Genomic DNA, 20063 nt, shown 5'->3' on the forward strand with positions numbered 1-20063 from the left:
AATGAAGTGAGCAGAGCAAGGAAATCAACATACATAATTACTATAATAATGTAAAGGGAAAGAACAACCCTAAAGCAATCAAAAACAAATGTTTCTAAATTGTCCTCAAAGATAGTTATAAGAAGATAGATACCTTCTCCCTTTCCTTTGCAGAGGTAGGATCCATGGTTGTGCAACACTGAATACAATGTCAAATTTGTTTCATTCTTTGTCATAAGGGATGGTTCTTTGGGAGTGGGAGGAAGTCAGGAGACAGTGTAAGAACAAAAGATGCCAAGTGATTTTTTTAAGGAAAGAAAATGGAAGTGAAGTAAAAAAAAAATAATACATGTACTTCCTCACTCAGAGGGGTATGGTTGACAAAGGGCTTTGTAAAGAGGCAACATAGGCTGGGTTTGGTATGGGAGAGCCTGGATTACACAGCCAGCTTTGCCACTGAATACCTGCCTGACTTTGGACAAATTACTTCCTTTCTTGTGGTCTCAGTTTTTTCATCTCTAAAGTGAGAAAGTTGAACAAGATGGCCTTTAAGATCCCCTTCAGCTCTACAGCTACTGTCCTATGATGTAAGAGCAAGATAAATGTGAGTTATTATCAACCCACTGAATTTGAATTACAACGTCTTGCAATATTTTGCAAAGAGGAGCACTAAAAAGCTTGTTGAATTGAAATAAAGCAGAGGCTATATATGAGGGGGTATTAGAAGGGAAGGCAACCAGGATGGTAAGAGAGGCATGCAACTTGTTCTCTTTGGCCCCAGATGGTACAGCCTGGATCCAATGGGCCATGCTTTCAAAGAGGCAGATTTAAGTTGCATGTGAGGGAAAAAATACCCAATAATTAGGGCTGTCCGAAAGTAGAATGGGCTGATTGAAGATATGGTGGTCAGAGAGCCAGGGTATGGCTCCTTCCTCCTCACTGAGGGTTTTCAAGCAGAGGTGAGATGACCACTTGTTGGGTGTGTCTTTTTTAGGTATGCTCTGAACTACATGACCACTGAGGTTCCATCTTGTAAATTCTGTGATTATGTGAAGACTGGAAAGGTAGAAGAGACCAAGTGGTGGTGAGCCTGAAATGGCAGGCTGAAATGTTTGAAATTTCTTCTAAAAGCAAAGAAGAATCTCGTTCGAGGTGTTTGAGAAGGGCAGTGAAGTGATCTCAGTGATGCTTTGTGTGTTGGCAGGAGTTTGTTTGATTCATCAGAGGAAAGAGCCTAGACTCAGGGAAATCAGCTAGAGGGCTGGCATAGTAGTGCAAACAAGAGCTAGCCCATCCCTATTCCATTCTCTTACTTGTCTGATGAATGACCAGAGTCCTTTTTTCCTTCCGGATTTATCAGAAGCACGTAGTACTTTGTGTCTTCATGTTTTCATCTTTTAAATGTGGCTAATTGTAATTGCTACTCTCTCTACCTCACAGGGCTGTTAGAAAGATCAAAGGAGAGCATAGATGTGGAAACACTTTGAAAAGGAAGGAAAATATGCCCTAGAAATGAAAGGGATTATTGTCATCACTAGAGTATTTGCAGAACTTAATCCCAGTGGTCAAGGATTAATTTGGTTCCTTTTTACCAAAATTCAAGCTTTCATTTGCATGTGCACACGTGTATGTACATGTATGTGCATGTGTGTATATACAACCCATGGTCCAGAATAGATCTTGGACCCACCTCCCAAATCACTCTCTTTTTGGCTCATGCACAAGATTTCCCTTGGGGATATCACAACTTAGTTTGGATTTAGGTCTCTAGAGAAAGTTCCCACGAAGGCATGTGAGTTATCAATATATTGGGTTTAAGGAATGTTTTATTTCCTTCCTCTCCTGGCTGCTTCTGATTGGGCAGACTTCACTGTCACACTTCAGTTTCTGTCTTCTCCATGGAAGTTCCCTCATCACCTGTGGCCTTCTCTCCCTAGAACATCCCTTCCCACTGCAGCCTTCTCCCATTGGTGAGTTCCACCTTCCCTCCTGCCCAACCTCTATTTTGAGGAAGAGCTTGATAAATGCTTCTTGTTTTTATTTGTCATTTAACCACCACAAAAAATGAGAAACAGAAAACATTTGCACCTAGGCTTGTGAACAGTGAAAACAACTCTTATTTCTTTACTGGGCCTCTACCATCTCTAGGGACTTAAAAGTCTTCTACACTTCTAGTGCTGCTCTAGGGTTGAGGCTGATCTGTATGGAGAAAGCACTCTTGGGTTTCTTGGGAGTTAAGCAACCCACCCCTCTGGTAACCGCCACCTACCCCAAAGACCTATACAGTCTCCTACACTTACAGTGCTTTCCCTAGGACCGGTGCTCTCCCACAAGGGGAAAGAATTGGGAGTTTCTCGAGATTTCGCCTCTTTTCCTCTTGAACCTACCTACTCTGCATGACTTACGGTACTAGACAATTCTTAGGTTTGCTTTTCTACAGCCAGGCTTTATTATTTGTTGCTTCTTAGCTTAGATTCCTGCCTGTTCCCAGAGCTCCTGTGGTTGGTCTAGGAACTCAGTATCATTGAGGAACTCCTCTTTTCTATAGGAGGTTTGGTTCAGAAACTTAATTTTGTCATCCTCTATGTTCAAAAGGCTTGGTCCCAGAATTCCTTTACCTGCTTGAAACGTGATCCTATGAACTCAGTGCTGCTCTACAACTGCCTTGGTCTGCTGCCATCTCTAGAGACACATGGTTCCTCTTCTACTGGGGCCATGTGCTTCCCTGGGGGAGCCTGGGAGATGCACTAACTTTTGCTACTTGAAACTTGGCCAGTATCTTTAAGTATAGCTCCCCTCTTTTCTCTGTCTCCCAGATCCAATTTTATCAGGCTGTTCTCTTCTTTTAAAATTAAATTTAAAATTAAATGCTTGGAAATGGACCACAAATCAATCGGTCATTCCCCAGGAGGTGTCAGTGAGTACCCAGGGCAGGGAGAAACATGACCAATGCCAGAACAAAGTCCTAAATGTGGCATCAAGGTGGATGTTTATACCCTAAATAGGAGACATCTTCAACTGCAGATCAAAGACTTCATCCTTTAACCTTATTAACCATGATGAGGCTCCCTCTGGGCACATCCTTTATATGCATAGTGGTAGAACATACACATCTCTAAAGGTAGATAAGTCTTAGAAGATTTCAGACTTTGGTTTACTTTGGATTCCAAAGCCCCTCAATGTGGATGGCTCTCTGAGCTAGGCCAGCTTCTTGGCCTTGTAAAAGTCAAGTTTCAGTGGGGCGGAGCCAAGATGGCCGCATGAAGGCAGCATCTCACCGGAGCTCTCTCACAAGGTCTGTCAGATTACTATAAAAAAGTGAATTTGAGCAGATTTGAGAGAGTCAGAAACTGCGAGGAGTCTGCGTGGGGCAAATTTCCCAGCCGAGAGAGTCTGAAAGGCCGGAGGCACGAACCTGTAGGCCGGGAGAGTGCTTGGTGCGGAGCTGCTCCAGAGCAAGGCGGAGGCGGCAGGCCGGGGAAATCCACATGGGAGACGGGCTGGGAGAAAGCTGGGCACCCGAAACAGGCAGAGATCCCCAGGCCTCCCAACACAGGACGGCAGTCTGTGGAAGCGACGAGAGGCAGCGCAATGCCACTGGCCGTGAAATACCGACTCCTGAGGCTTGCAGCCCAAATGTATGAAACACGGTTCTTGAACTTCCGGGAGGCGTAATGGCCAGGTAAACGGCTCTAATCCCTCCCCTCCCCACCCAGAGAATTCCTTGGGGAAAAAAAAGAATGCTGGAACTGAGCAGAAAGTAGTGGGGCTTCAGTGGTCAAATAGTAGAAGTTCATTAGTCCCATAGGGGCAGAGTCGGCAGGGGTCAATGCCAGGAGCCCAGACATAACCTTGCTCCCCCAGGGGAAGTGCCAGACATCAGCTCAAACAACAAACAGCTGAAACCATTGCTGATAAGCAAGTGCTGGAGAGCATCCATAGGGAGTGAGACGTCAGGGAGCCAGACCCCTCCCCCACACCTCAGGAAACTGAAGGCTATAATTCTAGACTCACAAGCCCCAGAATAAGAAAGCTGGGACAGAAAGCCCTGAGGCCCAAAGGTAGAAATTCGTTGTAAAGCCAGCAAAAGGCAAACCAACATGAAGAAGAACACAAAAAAAACCGAGGACAATAGATTCTTTTTATGGAGACAGGCAGGATCAAAATACAAATATGGAAGAGGGAAGTAACGATTCTGTAGATACATCAGATACCTCAAAAGGTAATATGAACTGGTCTCCAGCCCAAAAAGCACTGCTGGAAGAGCTAAAGGAGGATTTTAAAAACCAAATTAGGGACCTAAAAGAAAATATGGAAAAAATGGAAAAAAAAATCCACTGATGAAATCAAGTCCCTAAAGAATAAGATTGGTGAAATGGCTATGGAGATTCAGAATCTAGAGAGAAAATGACACCCTGAGAGGCAAAATCAACCAATTGGAAAAGGAGACTCAAAAGCAAAATGAAAACACTAACTCATTAAAAATTAGACTTGAGCAAGTGGAAGCTAATGAATCTATGAGGCACCAAGAAGTAGTAAAACAAAATGTAAAGAATGAAAAAATAGAAAAAAATGTGAAATATCTGATTGGCAAAACAACTGACCTGGAAAATAGATCCAGGAGAGACAATTTAAGAGTTATTTGTCTACTGGAAATCCACGATGAAAAAAAGAGCCTTGACAGTATCTTCGAAGAAATTATCAAAGACAACTGCCCAGAGGTCCTAGAACCAGAGGGCAAAATAGTCATTGAAAGAATTCACCGATCACCCCCTGAAAGAGATCCCAAACTGAAAACACCAAGAAATATTATAGCCAAATTTCAGAACTATAAACTCAAGGAGAAAATACTGCAAGCAGCCAAAAAGAAGCAATTCAAATATCGTGGAACTACAGTCAGGATCACGCAGGATCTCTCAGCTTCCACATTAAAAGACAGAAGAAAGGAGCTGGGACTACAACCAAGGATCAACTACCCAGCAAAACTAAGCATAATTTTCCAGGCAAGGCGATGGACATTCAATGAAATAAGGGAATTCCAGACCTTCCTGATGAAAAGGCCAGAACTCAATGGAAAATTTGATCTCCAAATACAAAACTCAAGAGAGACATAAAAAGGTAACCAGGGGGAAAAACCCCACAAACCTTATTAACCAATAAGGGCAGGTTGTTTACATCTTTATGTGGGATTATATCATCTTATGTATGTATACACATATATAAGTCATTCTTGAGAGTGGTACAGCTATTATGACAATTGAAAGGGATATACATAGGTTGTGAATGCCTGTATAAATTAACTGATGTAAAGATATAAAATATAAGTAAGAGATATAAAGGGAGGGCTATGAGAGAAGAGGTAAGGAGGTAGTAGAAAAGGGTAAATTACACCAAATGAAGTGGCACAAAAACATATTATAGTAGAGGGAAAGAAGGGAGGGAGAAGAGCAGTATTTGAGCTTTACTGTCATCTGATCTAGTTCAAGAAGGGAATAACATACCCTGATAAGTTTAGAAATCTAACTTGTCCTACAGGAAGTAGGAGGGGAAGGGGGGGGAAAGGAGGGGGGTGGTCAGAAGGGAGAGGAGAAAAGTCAAGTTTCAGGAAAGAAAATCTCTGGCAAATCTCTGTCTTGTCTGTTTCTGGCCAAGCTCCAAATTGCTTATCTGAACATGAACTAAACCTTTGTAGGGGTTGATGAGTTGGGAAAAGTGAAACCTAGGAAAGTAAATGAAACAGATAACTGATGATCAAGAGAAAACTCTTGGAAAAGAATTAGATTTGGGCTTTCCATTGGGCTAGATCAGAGGTGTCAAACACATATGTGGCCTACAACTCACAACACTCCCAAGTTTGGCCTGAAGCAGATTAAAATGTGATTGAGAAATATTTAACAAAATAATTAAAAGTCCAAGAAAACAGATAGTATTACATTTTTAAAGTAAGTTAATATGCAGACTTCAGGAGTTATGATTTAATGGCCCCAGTTTCTATTTGAGTTTGACACCACCGGGCTAGGTCTTCTAGAATAGATCAAAGTTCAGATTGGGCATTTGCCTCTGGAGTCGTATGTTCATAGATTTAGAGGATATAGAATCCAACCACTTTATTTTACAGTTGGTTAGGGAGCTAGGTGGTGCAGTGGAAAGAACATGGGACTTGGAGTCCAGAAGACCTGAGTTCAAATTCTGTCGCAGACACTTACTGGCTATTCTATCCAGGACAAGTCACTTAACCTCACTCAACCTTGGCTTCCTTGTCTGCAAAAATGGGGATCATAATGGCACCTACCTCCCAGGTTTGTTGTGAGGACCAAATGAGATGAGGTCTATCAAGAGGTTTGCAAATCCTAAAGAGTTACATAAGTGATAGCTGTTATTACTATGGTCAATCAACGAGCATTTGTTAAGCACCAGCTATGTGCCAGGGACTGTACCAGGCAGTGAGGATGCAAAGTACAAAGAACAAAGCAATCCATGCAGATGAGGAAACTGAGGCTGCTTTGAGATGATTCTCAGATCTGTTTGTCCAGCTCTAACTTCTCTAATTAGACATTTCACACCCTTGGTGTTGCCCTCAACTCCCCACTCTCTCGCTCCCTCCCATATCTAATCTCTTGCCAACTCCTGTTGATCCTCCCTTCACAATGTCTCTCATGTATTTTTTCTCCTCTGACACTGCCATCCATCACGCTGGTACAGTCCTTCGCCACTTTCCACTTGGACTATTGCAGTAGTCTTCCAGTTGGTCTCATTGCCCCAAGTCTCTCCCCACTCCAGTTCTTCCTCCACTCAGCCATGAACATGGTCTTCCTAAAGCACACGTCTAATCATGCCATTCCTCTCTCCCCTACTCAGTAACCTAGAGTTGCTCTCTACTACCCCCAGGATCAAATATAAAATCCTCTACTTGGCTTTTTTCCTAACATCTTCTAACCTTTGCAGTCTTCCCATATGTTCACATTCTCTGTGGTCCAGTGACATTGGCCTCCTGCCTCATGCTCCCACAAGATGGTCCATCCCCCTGGAATGCTCTCTTCCTCATCCCCACCTCCTGGCTTCCTTCAAGTCTCAGCTAAGATCTCACCTTCTACAGGAAGCCTTTCCCAATCTCTCTTAATACCAGAGTCTTCCCTCTGCTCATTATTTCCAGTTTACCCTGTGTATATTTTATATGTATATAGTCGTTTTCATGTAACTCCCACTAGATTGTGAGCTCCTTGACAGTACAGACTATCTGTCTGCCTTTATTTATATCTGTAGAGCTTAGCACAGTGCTTGGCACATAGTAAGAGCTTAATAAATGCTTGCTGACTGACTGACTGAGGCCTAGTCAGATTAAGTGACTTGCCTAAGGATACCTAGTAAGTGATATCTAGTAACTACCAGGATTGGTACCTGGGAGTCCTCAGCCTCGAAATCTAACACATTTTCCACTTTAATAAATGTTTGGAAGTTTGGAGGTACAAGTTCATTTCCAGAGGAAAGGGGAAGATCATGGTTGGTATTTTCTAAGTGTCTTCCTTTTATTTTACTCCAATAAAGTGTTTATTGTTATCAGGGAAACTGAGGCAAAACCAAGTCTAGAAGTCTGTTCTCCTGAGCTTCCAGAGGAAGGAAAGCCAGATACCTAAGTCTACTCCCACCTTGGCCACAGGAAGGAGAGGGGCGAGCAGATGGGAATGCCTAACTTAGGCAATCTCTTAGAACCAGGCACAGCCACTTGGAGGCCAGGGCAGTGGGAGGCTCATCCCTCCAGGATGTAGGGTTGAATTGCCTTCTGATCTGGCAGTGATCTGGCCAGGGGCTGCTCCACCCTTAAGTCCTTGACGTGAGAGGAGCCTCATTGGGTTGTGAAGCAGCCCCACCCCACCCCACCCAACACTGTCAGAGTGTAAGCTCTGAGGGGTAGGTTGTTAATAGGGCTCTGAAGAAGTACTGATGTGCAGGGGCCCAACCACCCTGGATCTGCTGGTGAGACAACTAGATGAGTAAGCAGCTAATGATCTATAGGACCTGGTGGGGGGAAGCATCTGACAACACCTTGTAACCTGGTTGCTCAGTGGTCTCTGGCTATACTTGGGGCCTTGGGCCCAAGAACCCAGAGGACACAGCAGAACTGTTCAATGTCATTTTCACCAGGGAAGAGATGGGAACCATTCAGGAGCTCTGCAAGAATGCAGCCCACAGCTCACAGCCCATAGGTCTATACCCTTATCATACTTCCAGGCAATATACAGGAGCTCTGGGGCCTACTAGCACCTAGTGGCCACTTGGTTGCTATAGGATCAGTCACACTTATGGGAGAAGATTTGGGGTAGGCCAACAGCTGGTCCAAAGAGCTGATGAGCAGGTTGCCTGGCTTCAGATGCTACTAGTTGTACTCAAAAATCATTAGTTGTCCTAGAGATCCTTAATCTCCCAAGGGCCTGTTTTGGGGGTCCAATTTTCCAGCTGCTACTGCAAGGGAACTTTCTTTAGAGCCACTGCCTCCTCAATCTAGGCCTAGTGCTAAGCCCCAGTGATATATGAACCAAACTAAATTCATCCCTGCCCTCTCTGAGCATACATTTTACAGAGAGAAATAAACCAAGCACTTTCTAATTGCCTTCTAAAGCAGCATTTCATAATCTAGTTTAGCACTGGAAAAAGAAAAGAATCGCCAGCTTTTTGCATTCCTTGCAGATTGTCTAGGTCTTTGCCTGGTGAAGCACATCAAATGTGTTTATGAGAGAGCATTTTCAGAAACAAAAGCAAAATCATGATAGCCCAGTTCATTTAGTAATCTTCTTGGAGTCTTGAGCATTCAGAGCACGTACAAGAAAGTAGCCTTGCTCTTTGCTCGTGGACATATGCTCTTCAACCTGACAAGACTTAAGTGGAAATGATCATCAGTGGGAGCATGGGGTTTCCATCTGGCCCAGCTCAGAGTCAAAGCTTACTCCATCTTTCTGGGGAATGGAAACCATCATGAAAACACATGCTTCCTAAATCTTCCTCAAAGCTGGAGTCTTATTTTGACTGGAACTGAGGTCATATCAATTTATACTGGAATCCATTTCTGAGCTTTGGCTTAAAAGCAAAACTTTTCTTTCCCCTCCTGTATTTGCATAAATTCAATCAAATAAACGAACAAACATCTCTTAAGCTCCTACTTTGTCCTGTGTCAGGACCTAGGAATGCAAAAATGAAGAACATATCCTTGCCCCTGAGGTGTTTGTAATCTAGTATGGGGAGGAGGGAGGAAAAGAGACATCTGCACAAATAATCAGTTTGATCTATGTTTCAGTTTATGTATCCATGATACTTCTGTGAGACAATGGGAAGTCTCTAGAAGATAGCTAGATGGCACAGTAGATAGACCTGTGGACTTGGGGTAAAGAAGATCTGAATTCAAATCCTGCCTCAGATACTAGTGTATGATCTTGGGCAAGTCACTCTTAGTTTCCCCACCTGTAAAATGGGAAATAATTAGCCTCTACTTCACAGGGCTGTTGTGAGAATCAAACAAGTGCCATATATAAAGGCCTCCCCAAACCTTACAGCATTACAAAAATGCTAAGTAGTAGTAGTAGTAGTAGCAGTGGTAGTAGTAGTAGTAGTGGTAGTAGTGGTAGTAGTAGTAGTGGTAGCAGTGGTAGTGGTGGTAGTGGTAGTAGCAGTGGTAGTAGTGGTAGTGGTAGTAGTAGTAGTAGTAGTAGTAGTGGTAGCAGTGGTAGTAGTAATAGTGGTAGTAGTAGTAGTAGTAGTAGTAGTAGTAGCAGTGGTAGTAGTAGTAGTAGTAGCAGTGGTAGTAGTAGTAGTGGTAGTAGTGGTAGTGGTAGTAGTAGTAGTAGTATTAGTAGTAGTAGTAGTAGTAGTGTATCTGGGATTTCACCAGTGTGAACCCTCTTCGCAGGGTGAACACTCCTCACAGAGATTCAGATCACAGCCCCTCTGTGACTTAGGAGATGATCTCAACAAATTGCCAGGGCTGAAAAATTCATCACCCTCCAGCCAATGTGGAGATGAGCTTCTTAGAACTTAGCTTAGTCCTCACAAAGCAGTTTGACAACCTTGAAAAGCTATTGCATACAGCAGTGAAAAGAGTGCTGGATCAAGAGTCAGAGGACCTGGGTTCAAATCTTGGCTCTGCTATTTGTTACCTATATGACCTTGGGAAAGTCACCTAACTCCCTGGGCCTCAGTTTCCTCATATTGAAATAAGATTGAACTAGATGACTTCCAGGGTCCCTTTTGCACTAAATGTATGACCTGCTGGATTTTGATAATAGTGATGATAGTGATAACAATAAGGATGATGATAATAAAGAGAAGACTTCAAATCCTGGTTCTGCTGCTTACTAGCTGTGTGACCCTGGGCAAGTCTCTTTCTTTCTCTAGAGCTCAGCTTCCTCATCTGTAAAATAAGTTAAACTAAAAGAGCTCCGAGGTCTATTTTAGCTCCTACATGATGCTAGAAGTGCTAGAGGAAGGCCCCTAGCATGTTGGAAACATCTCCTGTGGAAGATTTATGGGAGAAGTTGGACCAGATTTGCAAAGGATGAGGTCACGAAGAGGTTGCAGTCTTACTGGGGTGTATGGAAGGAGTGCCCACATCCATGAGATAAAAGATATATCAAAGATGTTTTGCCTCAAGCTGTTTCTTTTCTTTGTCTTTTGGTTCTTTTGGGGTTTTTCATGTGCAGATCGTTTTTTTATAAATTTTCAGATGAGCAAATCTATTTTGTCTCTAGCAATTTATTCTATTCCTTAGCTATTTTATCCTCTCCACAACTGAGATAAATATATTATTTCTATTTCTTCAAATTTTAAACGATTTCTTTTGTTTATACCATTCATCCAACTGGAATTCCTTGTATTATATGGTACAAAATATTCATTTCAACTCATTTTACTCTATGCTGCTATCCAGTTCTGCCAATAATTGTTTTCAAATAATGATTTCTTTCTCCATCGTCCTATAACCTGGAATTCATCAGACGTTTATCTCATATATATATATACGAATATATGTATGGTTCAGTTTCTGGATGTTTCTGTTCTATTACTCTTTTTTCCTCAATTCCTACCAGAGAACCTTATTGTATGCTCTGAAATAGAACAGGGCAAATCCCTTTTTATCATCTCATGCTTTGTTTTTTTTAATATGACATTAGTTATCACTTTATCTAATTCTATAAAGTAGCCTATTTGTACTTTGATTACATTGCACTCAGTATATGAAATAATTTGGGAGGCACTGCCATTTTTTCTGTATTCACTTGACCTCATCATAAGTAAAGGGTATTCCTTCCTCTATCTTGGCCAAAATCCTTTTAAAGTTCTCTTCAGTCAGCCAATGAATCAATAAACATTTATTAAGTACCTACTACGTCAGGCACTGTGCTAACTGCTAGGGATACAAAAAGAGGCAAAAGGTAGTCTCTGCCCTCAAGAAGTTTATAACCTAATTGGGGAGACAACATGAAAACAAATATATTACAAAGCAAACTACATACAGGATGAATAGGAAATAATTAAAAGAGGCAAGGCATTGGATTTAACATAAGTTGAGGAAGGCTTCCTATAGAAGGTAGAATTTTGGTTGGGACTTAAAAGAAGTCAGGGAGATCAGTCTTCAGAGTAGAGAAAGACGAGCATTCCAGGCATGGGAAAAATCCAGAGAAAATAACCAGAGACAAGTGATGATCTTAAGTTTGTCTTTGGTAGGTCAGCACCCAACTAGCTAATCTATTTTGTCATTTTTGCAAAAGTTAACTTTTACTTTCTGATTTTTGCTACTGAGATATAAAATCACAAATTATTTTCATGAGATCATCTTATTTACTTTTCTAATCATTTATCCTTTTTTACTGCCCCTCTAGATATTTTAGGTATGCAGTCATGTTGTCTGCCATAGATTTATTTTAGCTATTCATTACCAGTGCTAATTCCTTCATTTTTTCCACACTTTATTACTATAGCTACCATTTCTAAAACTTTGAAAATGGAACTAGTGACAGAGGACAACCCAACTTTATACCCATTTTCAGTAGAATGCATCTAATGTTTCTGTTTTCTATAAGGTTAACTCTTGGTTTGAAATAGGTATTTTTATTACCTAAATGCTTCTAATATCTTAGTTACAGTCATTATGAGTATTCCCTTCACTGATATAAGTCACAACCTTTCCATGCTTGGGCTGATGCTGTTTTAGGGTTGCTGAAGTTGAAACATTCATGCATTTGTGCTCATCCTGGTGAAGAACCTTTCCAAGCTTAGCTAGGTTTTCCTGCTGAGAGGAGACATACCATCCATCACTGACCCAAACTTAAAGCCACCTGTCAGAATTTGCATTCTATTGTTACAGCCTTCCAGAACACGAGAGGATTGGCCCACCTTGGTGAAGCACTGGAGTGTGCCTTTCAACATCATTGTGAGAGGGAATTGTGGGAAGATAGCAGAATAAGGCAAGAAACTACGTGGCTCTCCCAAATTTCTCCACAGATAAATAACAATAGAGTGGCAGAAATACTTTAAAGTCAGGGGAAAGCAGTGGTTCAGCCTAAGACAACTTGGGAGGCCCTTAGGAATACTGGCCTACCGGGATGGTGAGCTGGCTGGAGCCAAAGGCAGATACCTCCAACTGAACAAACAGCAAGCCCTGGGGGCAGCTGTGTGGTGGCAGCCTTGGCTTCCAGAACTTTCACCTCAAGGACCTTGTGGGGGTTGGGTGGCTGAGCATAGGAAGATTTCAGGGGGCTTCACTGAAGCTGGCTGTGCAGGCCTGCTGGCGCTGAACACAGGGCGGGTGCCCTGACCAGACTCAGTCCTAGGTTGAGTGACACCCCAGAGGGGCATGACCCTGCTGGCTGTGGGTGCTCACAGGACAGCTGACTCCCTGGTTTCATTTCCTAGGCAAAGGGGCAAGCTGCTGCCTGGGGCTGCCTGAGGGTCCTTGGGAAGCAAGACTGTTTGGGATGGCAGTGGTGCTGTGGGTCCTGGTTGTGGCTTGGGGCAGAGAGGAGTGTTTGGGGTCAGGCCCCCAGAGAGAGCTCAGAAAACAACAGCACCAAAAACCTGAAGCCTGAGACTTTATCCCCCACACCCTGGGAGCAGAGCCTGACCCTAACATTAAGTTAGCAGCCAAGAAATAGGCCATTAAAATGGGTACGCAAAAGAGAAAGAACCTGACCATACATTGCTACTGCATTGATAGAGAAGATCTGGGTTCAAACTCAGGAGAACACAGTGAAGTGAAAACAGCTACTTCTACTTAAAAAGAAACATAAAATATTCACAAACTCCAAAAGAATTCTTGGAAGATCTTAAAAAGGACTTTAAGAACCAAATAAGAGGGGTTGAGGAAAAATTGAGAAAAGAAATTAGTAATGCTAGAAAATTATGAAAGGAAAGTTAACCAACTGGAAAAAGACATCCAAAAATTGACTGAAGAAAATAACTGCTTCAAAATTAGAATTTGGCAAGGGGAAGCTAATGACTTTATAAGACACCAAGAAGCAATAGTTCAAAATCAAAAGAATGAAAAAATAGAAGAGAACATGAAATATCTCATTAGAAAAACAACTGACCTGGAAAACAGATTGAAGAAAGAATCTAAGAACTGAAAGTCACGATAAAAAAAGACTAGAGATGATACTTCAAGAAATTATTAAGAAAAACTGCCCTGACAAGCGGTGGAGGGAGGAACGGGACTGGACCAGATCCGAGCGGGCTAGGGCGCGGGCATCTCGAGGGGCCATGGGGGAGGGCGTGCTGGCGGCTAAAGCCGCGGAGCCCGGGCCAGTGCACGCGGTGACAGTGGTGACGCTACTGGAGAAGCTGTCCACTATGCTGGAGGCGGTGCGGGAGCGCCAGGGCAGCTTGGCCCGGCGGCAGGGCGGCCTCACGGGCACCGTGCGCCGCATCCAGAGCAGCCTGGGCGCGCTCAGCCGCAGCCACGGGGACACCAGTAACACACTGGCCCAGCTGCTGGTCAAGGCCGAGCGCGTCAGCACGCACGCCCACGCCGCCCGCGAGCGCGCCGTCCGCCGCGCGCTCCAGGTGCAGCGGCTCGAGGCCAACCACGCGCTGCTTGTCGCCCGCGGCCAGATGCACGTCCAGCTCTTCAAGGAGGAGGAAGAAATCCCAGCCAGAGCTTTTCAGAAGGAGCCAGAATCCACAGAGCTAGAAGAGAAGGAACTAGGACCAGAGGCCTTAGAAGAGCTGGAAGAAAGGGAGAGCTCAGATGAGGAGCCAGTGGAATCTCGGGCCAAGCGGCTTCGGCGTACTGGCCTAGAGAAGGTGCAGAGCCTTCGCAGGGCACTGTCCACCCGAAAGAGCAAGGGCCCTGCCCCACCTCCACCCACTCCTACCAAGCCTCCCCGATTGGGCCCTAGCCGGGGCATTGAAAATCATCCTGAGGCAGGGGTAGTTGTTGAAGCAGAGCCAGGGTTGGAGCTAGAGCCACCAAGGAGCCTTGTGGAAGATCCAGAGAGTCCTGAGGCCAGCGAAACTCTGATGCTCCAGGAAGAGGGTGCTGCCTAGTGCTCCATCCTGCTTTCCCACTTCTCTGTGCCTGTATCTTTAATGGCACCACCAGTTGCCAAGCAACAGAGCCCAGTTACCAATAGATCACCTTTACTCAAGCAAAGAAAGTACCCTACCTTTATAGCTCACCTCACTCCCTCTCTTACTCCCAAACTCAGACCTCCACTCCAAAGCCCTCCAATCCACCTCATTCTAAACCTCAAAGACCAACACTATCACCTTCCCAAGTGTGCTCAAGATTAATAAACTAATTTCACTAAAAAAAAAAAAAAAAAAAAAAAGAAAAACTGCCCTGAAGTTCTAGAACTAGAGGGAAAACTATAAATTGAAGAAAAGTCTGCTGATCACTGCCTGAAAGAGATCCCAAAATGAAAACTCAAGAGAACATTATAGCTAAGTTCCAAAGCTCCCAGGTCAAGGAGAAAATATTACAAGCAACTAGAAAGAAACAATTTAAACATTGTAGAGCTACAGACAGGATAACAGAAGATTTAGCAGCTTCTACGTTAAAAGACCAAAGGGCGTGGAATGTAATATTCCAAAGAGCAAATGATCTGTGTTTGCAACCAAGAATAACCTACCCAGCAAAGCTGAATGTAATCCTGTAAGGGAAAAATTAATATTTAATGAACTAAAGAACTTTTAGGTATTCTTGAAGAAAAGACCAGTACTGAACAGAAAATTTGACTTACAAGAATCAGGAGAAACATTAGAAGGTAAATATGGAAGACTAATTATAAGATTAAACTGTTTACTTCTTAAATGGGAAAATTATATTTGTAACTCTTAAGAATGTTATTATTAATAGGATAGTTTGAAAGAATATATATAGAGAGAAGGCTTGGGATTGAGTTGATAATGATGAGGTGATCCTAAAAAATAAAATTGCTTAGGGAGTGGTAAAATGGAGCAAATTATCTCATACAAAAGAGGCATGAATGGAAGAAATGTTATAGTGGAGGGGAGGATAGTGTGGAGGGCAGGTAGTGTGGGAACCTTATTCTTATTGGAACTGGGTTAAAGAGGGAATAACATATACATTTAATAGGGTATAAAAGTCTTCTTTATTTACAGAGAAATAGGAGGGCAAGGGGGTAGGATAAAGGAGGGACATTTAGAAGGGCAGGTAGACAAGGGAGGAAGTGGTCAGAAGTAAATTAGATTTCTGAGGAGGGATAGGGTAAAAAGAAAGAGAGAAGGATAAAGCGTGAGGAAAAATAGGATGGAGGGAAATACACAACTAGTAATTTTAACTTTGCATATGAATGGGATGAAAAACGTAATTCCATAAAATGGAAAATGGGTAGCAGAATGGATAAAAAACCAGAACTTGACAATATGTTATTGACAAGAATCACATTTAAAACACATATAGAGTAAAAATCAAAAGCTAGAGTAGAATTTATTATTCTTCAGCTGATGTTAAAAAAAAAGCAGAGGTAGCAATCATGATCTCAAAGTTAAAACTAAAATAGATTTAATTAAAAGAGATAAGCAATGAAACTACATTACATTAAAAGGTACCATAGATAATGAAGTAATATCAATACTAAACCTATATGTGCCAAATGTTATAGCATTCAAATTTTTAATGGAAAGGTGAATGGATTACAGGTGGAAAATAGATAGCAACGCTTTAATAGTGGGGGATTTCAACCTTCTCCCTTCAGAACTAGATAAATATAATAAAAAATAAATAAGAAAGAAATCAAGGAGATGAATAGAACTTTAGATAAGATAGATACGATTGATATCTGGAGAGAATTGAATGAGAATAGAAGGGAATATACTTTCTCATCAATACATGGCACCTTTACAAAAATTGACCACCTATTAGGCCATAAAAACTTTACAGTTAAGTGCAGAAAAGCAGAAATATTAATGCATCCTTTTCAGATCATAATCCAACAAAAATTACATTTAATAAAGGATCATGGAAACACAGATTAAAAATTAATTGGAAACTAAATAATCTAACCTTAAAGAATGAACGGAAGAACAAGTCATGGAAACAATAAATAATTTTATTAAATAGAATGATAATAATGAGACAATATATCAAAACTTGTGTGACACAACAAAAGCAGTAGTCAGAGGAAAATGTATATCTCTAAATGCTTATATCAATAAAATAAAAAGGAGATCAATGAATTGGGTATGCAATTAAAAAAATAGAAAAAGAATAAATTAAAGATCCTCCATTGAATCCCCAAATTGAAAATCCTGAAAATTAAAGATGAGATTAATAAAACTGATTGTAAAGAAACCCCATTGAAATAATAAATAAAGTAGGAGTTGGTTTTTATGAAAAAAAAACTAATAAAAAAGATAAACTATTAGTTAATACAATTTTAAAAAGAGAAGAAAACCTAGTATCAAAATGGAAAAGGGGGAATATACAACTAATGAAGATGAAATTAAAGCAATTATTAGGGGTTATTTTGCCCAATTATATGCCACTGAATTTAATAATTTAAATGAAATGGAAGAATCCTTAGAAAAATATAAACTGCCCACATTACAAGAAGAGATTTTTATTCTATTTCTAGGATATCAAAATGAACCCGTTTTAGAAAAAGAAATTGAGTAGGTTATAAATGAGCTTCCTAAGAAAAAATCATCAGGACCAGTTGGATTTACAAGCAAATTCTACCAAACATTTAAAGATCATCTAATTCCAGTATTGAATAAATTATTTGGCACAATAGGCAAAGAAGGAGTCCTACCAAGCTCCTTTCGTGAAACAAATACAGCTCTCATACCTAAACCAGGAAGAGCAAAAACAGAGAAAGAAAATTACAGATCAATTTCACTGATGAATATTGATGCAAAAATCCCGAATAAAATACTAGCTAGTAGAATACAACAATATGTCACAAAGATTATATATTATGACCAAGTGAGATTTATACCAGAAATGCAGGACTGGTTCAATATATGGAAAACTATTAACAAAATAGATTATTTCAATAAGAAAAGTAACAAAAATTACACGGCTATATCAATAGATGCAGGAAAAGCTTTTGACAAAATAAAACACTCATTCTTATTAAAAAACACATAATATATAAATGGATTTTTCCTTAAAATGATAAGAAGCATCTACCTAAAACCATCAGCAAGCATTATCTGTAATAGGGATGAGCTAGAACCTTCCCAATAGGATCACGAGTGAAACAAAGATGTCCATTATCACCAGTATTATTCATTATTGCACTAGAAATGCTAACAATCCCAGTAAGAGAAGAAAAAGAAATTGAGGGAATCAGATTACACAATGAGGTAATAAAGCTGTCTCTTTTGCAGCAATATGATGGTATACTTGGAAAAGTCTAGAGATTCAGCTAAGAAGCTAGTTGAAACAATGATTTTAGCAAAGTAGCAGGATATAAAATAAGCCCACAAAAATCATCAGCATTTCTATATATCACCTACAAAGCTCTGCAAGAAGAGATGGCAAGAGACAGTTTGTTTAAAATAAGGGTAGACAATATAAAATACCTGGGAGTATACCTGCCAAGACAAACTTTGGAACCAGATGAACATATTTATAAAACACTTTTTATACAAATAAAGTCAGATTTAAATAGTTGGAGAAATATCATTCTTGGGTGGTCCTCAATTCAATTACCCAAAAATATTAAACTAGAAAAAGTAATAAGAAAATTTGTTTGGAAGAACAAAAGGTCAAAGATATCAAAGGAATTAAAGAGGAAACTGTGAAGGAAGGAGGTCTAGCAGTGCCAGATCTTAAACTATATTATGAGGCAGTAATTATCAACACTATCTGGTACTAGCTAAGAAACAGCATGGTGGATCAGTGGAATAGAGTAGATATACAGTACATAGTAGCAAATGATTTTAGCAATCTTGTGTTTGATAAATGTAAAGATTTAAGCTTTGGGGATAAGAATTCACTGTATAGCAAAAATTGTTGGGAAAATTGGAAAATAGTCTGACAGGTATGTCTTACACCATCTACCAAGATAAAGTCAAAATGGATACATGGCCTGGGTATAAAGGGAGATATCATAAATAAATTAGAAGAATATGAAACATATTACCCATCAGATTTATGGATAGGAGAAGAATTTATGATTAGACAATAGATGGAGACCATTGTGAGATATAAAATGGGTAATTTTGCTTGCATTAAGTTAAAAAAATTTATACAAATAAAACCAATGTAGCCAAGATTAGAAGAAAAGCAGAAAATTGGGGGAAATTTTTTAGATAGTTTCTTGAATAAAGGCCTTATATCTCAAATATGTAGAGAACTTTGTCAAATTTCTAAGAAAATGAGTCATTCCTCAACTTACTGGTCAAAAGATGTGAAAAGGCAGTTTTTGGAGAAAGCTACATCTAAGTCAAATAAAAATGTTCTAAATTATTATTCATTAGAGAAATGCAGATAGATTAAAACAACTTTGAGATACCATCTCACACCTATCAGATTAGCTAAAATGATAGAAGGAGAAAATGAGAAATGCTTAATGGAATGTGGAAAGATTGGGATGCTAATACACTGTTGGTGGAACTGATCCAACAATTTTGGAGAGTTATCTAGAGTTATGTCCCAAGAGCCATAAAATTGTGTATACCCGTTGACCTAGCCATACCACTATTAGGTCTGTTTCTCAAGGTGATCAGGAAAAAGAAAAAGAATGGATATGTTCTAAAATATTTATAGCAACTCTCTTTATGGTAGAAAAGAATTGGAAATTGAGGGGATGCCTATCAATTGGGGAATAGCTGAATAAGTTGTGGTGTATGATTGTGATGGAATTCTACTTTGCTGTAAGAAATAATGAGCAGGTTAATTTTAAGAAAATGTGGAAAAACTTGCATGAAATGATGCAGAGTGGTATGAGTAGAAACAAGAGAATGTTGTATACAGCACAACAGCAGTATTGTTCAAAGAGTAAATGTGAATGACTGAGCGATTTTGAAATATATGAATATTCAAATCAACTACAAAGAACCTATGAAAGAAGAAACTCTCCACCTCCAGAGAAAGAATTGATATATAGAACTGTGTATTGTATAGCTTCACATATATACCTGTGTCAAATGTTGGCTTTTTCTAGTGTGGGGTTGGGAGAGAGGGAAAGAAACAGCTTGGAACTCAAAGGTACTACGACTAAAAAAAACATTTTGAGGTAAAAGCTTTCTATTACTTTTTAATGTCTTTTTTTAAAAAAAGATAAATGTGTACTGAATTTAATCAAAGGCCTTTTCTGCCTCTGTTGATTGCATATGTTTTCAATTTTTTATTGTGTATATTTGTTATTTTGTTAGGCTAGAACCATCCTTGCATTCTCAGTAAAAATCCTACCAGATTTTTATTTGCCAAAATTTTATTTTGTATCACTATTCAGTCATGAGGTTGACCTCTAATTTTCCTTTGATTGGAACCTGAATAAAATTTACCTCATTTAAAGAATGTGGCAGTACATGATCATATTTTGTACTTAGAAACAATCTTTGGAACACTGGGATAATTTGTCATCTGAAGGTTTGTGTGAATCCAGGCTTGGACCTGTCTCATTCCA

General features: G+C 40.4%; 1 protein-coding gene and 1 pseudogene across 1 annotated transcript; one reads left to right on the plus strand and one right to left on the minus strand.

Annotated features, from left to right (window-relative positions):
* Positions 1-7726: 7726 nt before the first annotated feature.
* On the minus strand, positions 7727-13724 carry LOC118832510 (annotated as a pseudogene).
* Positions 13688-14743, plus strand: LOC118832808 (caveolae-associated protein 3-like). Its single transcript, XM_036740167.1, has one exon. The coding sequence runs from the start codon at positions 13723-13725 to the stop codon at positions 14506-14508; it is 786 nt and encodes a 261-aa protein (XP_036596062.1). The 5' UTR covers positions 13688-13722; the 3' UTR covers positions 14509-14743.
* The last annotated feature ends 5320 nt before the right edge of the window (positions 14744-20063 follow it).

Source organism: Trichosurus vulpecula, chromosome X (genome assembly GCF_011100635.1).
Source record: "Trichosurus vulpecula isolate mTriVul1 chromosome X, mTriVul1.pri, whole genome shotgun sequence".
NCBI classification, from domain to species: Eukaryota; Metazoa; Chordata; class Mammalia; order Diprotodontia; family Phalangeridae; genus Trichosurus; species Trichosurus vulpecula.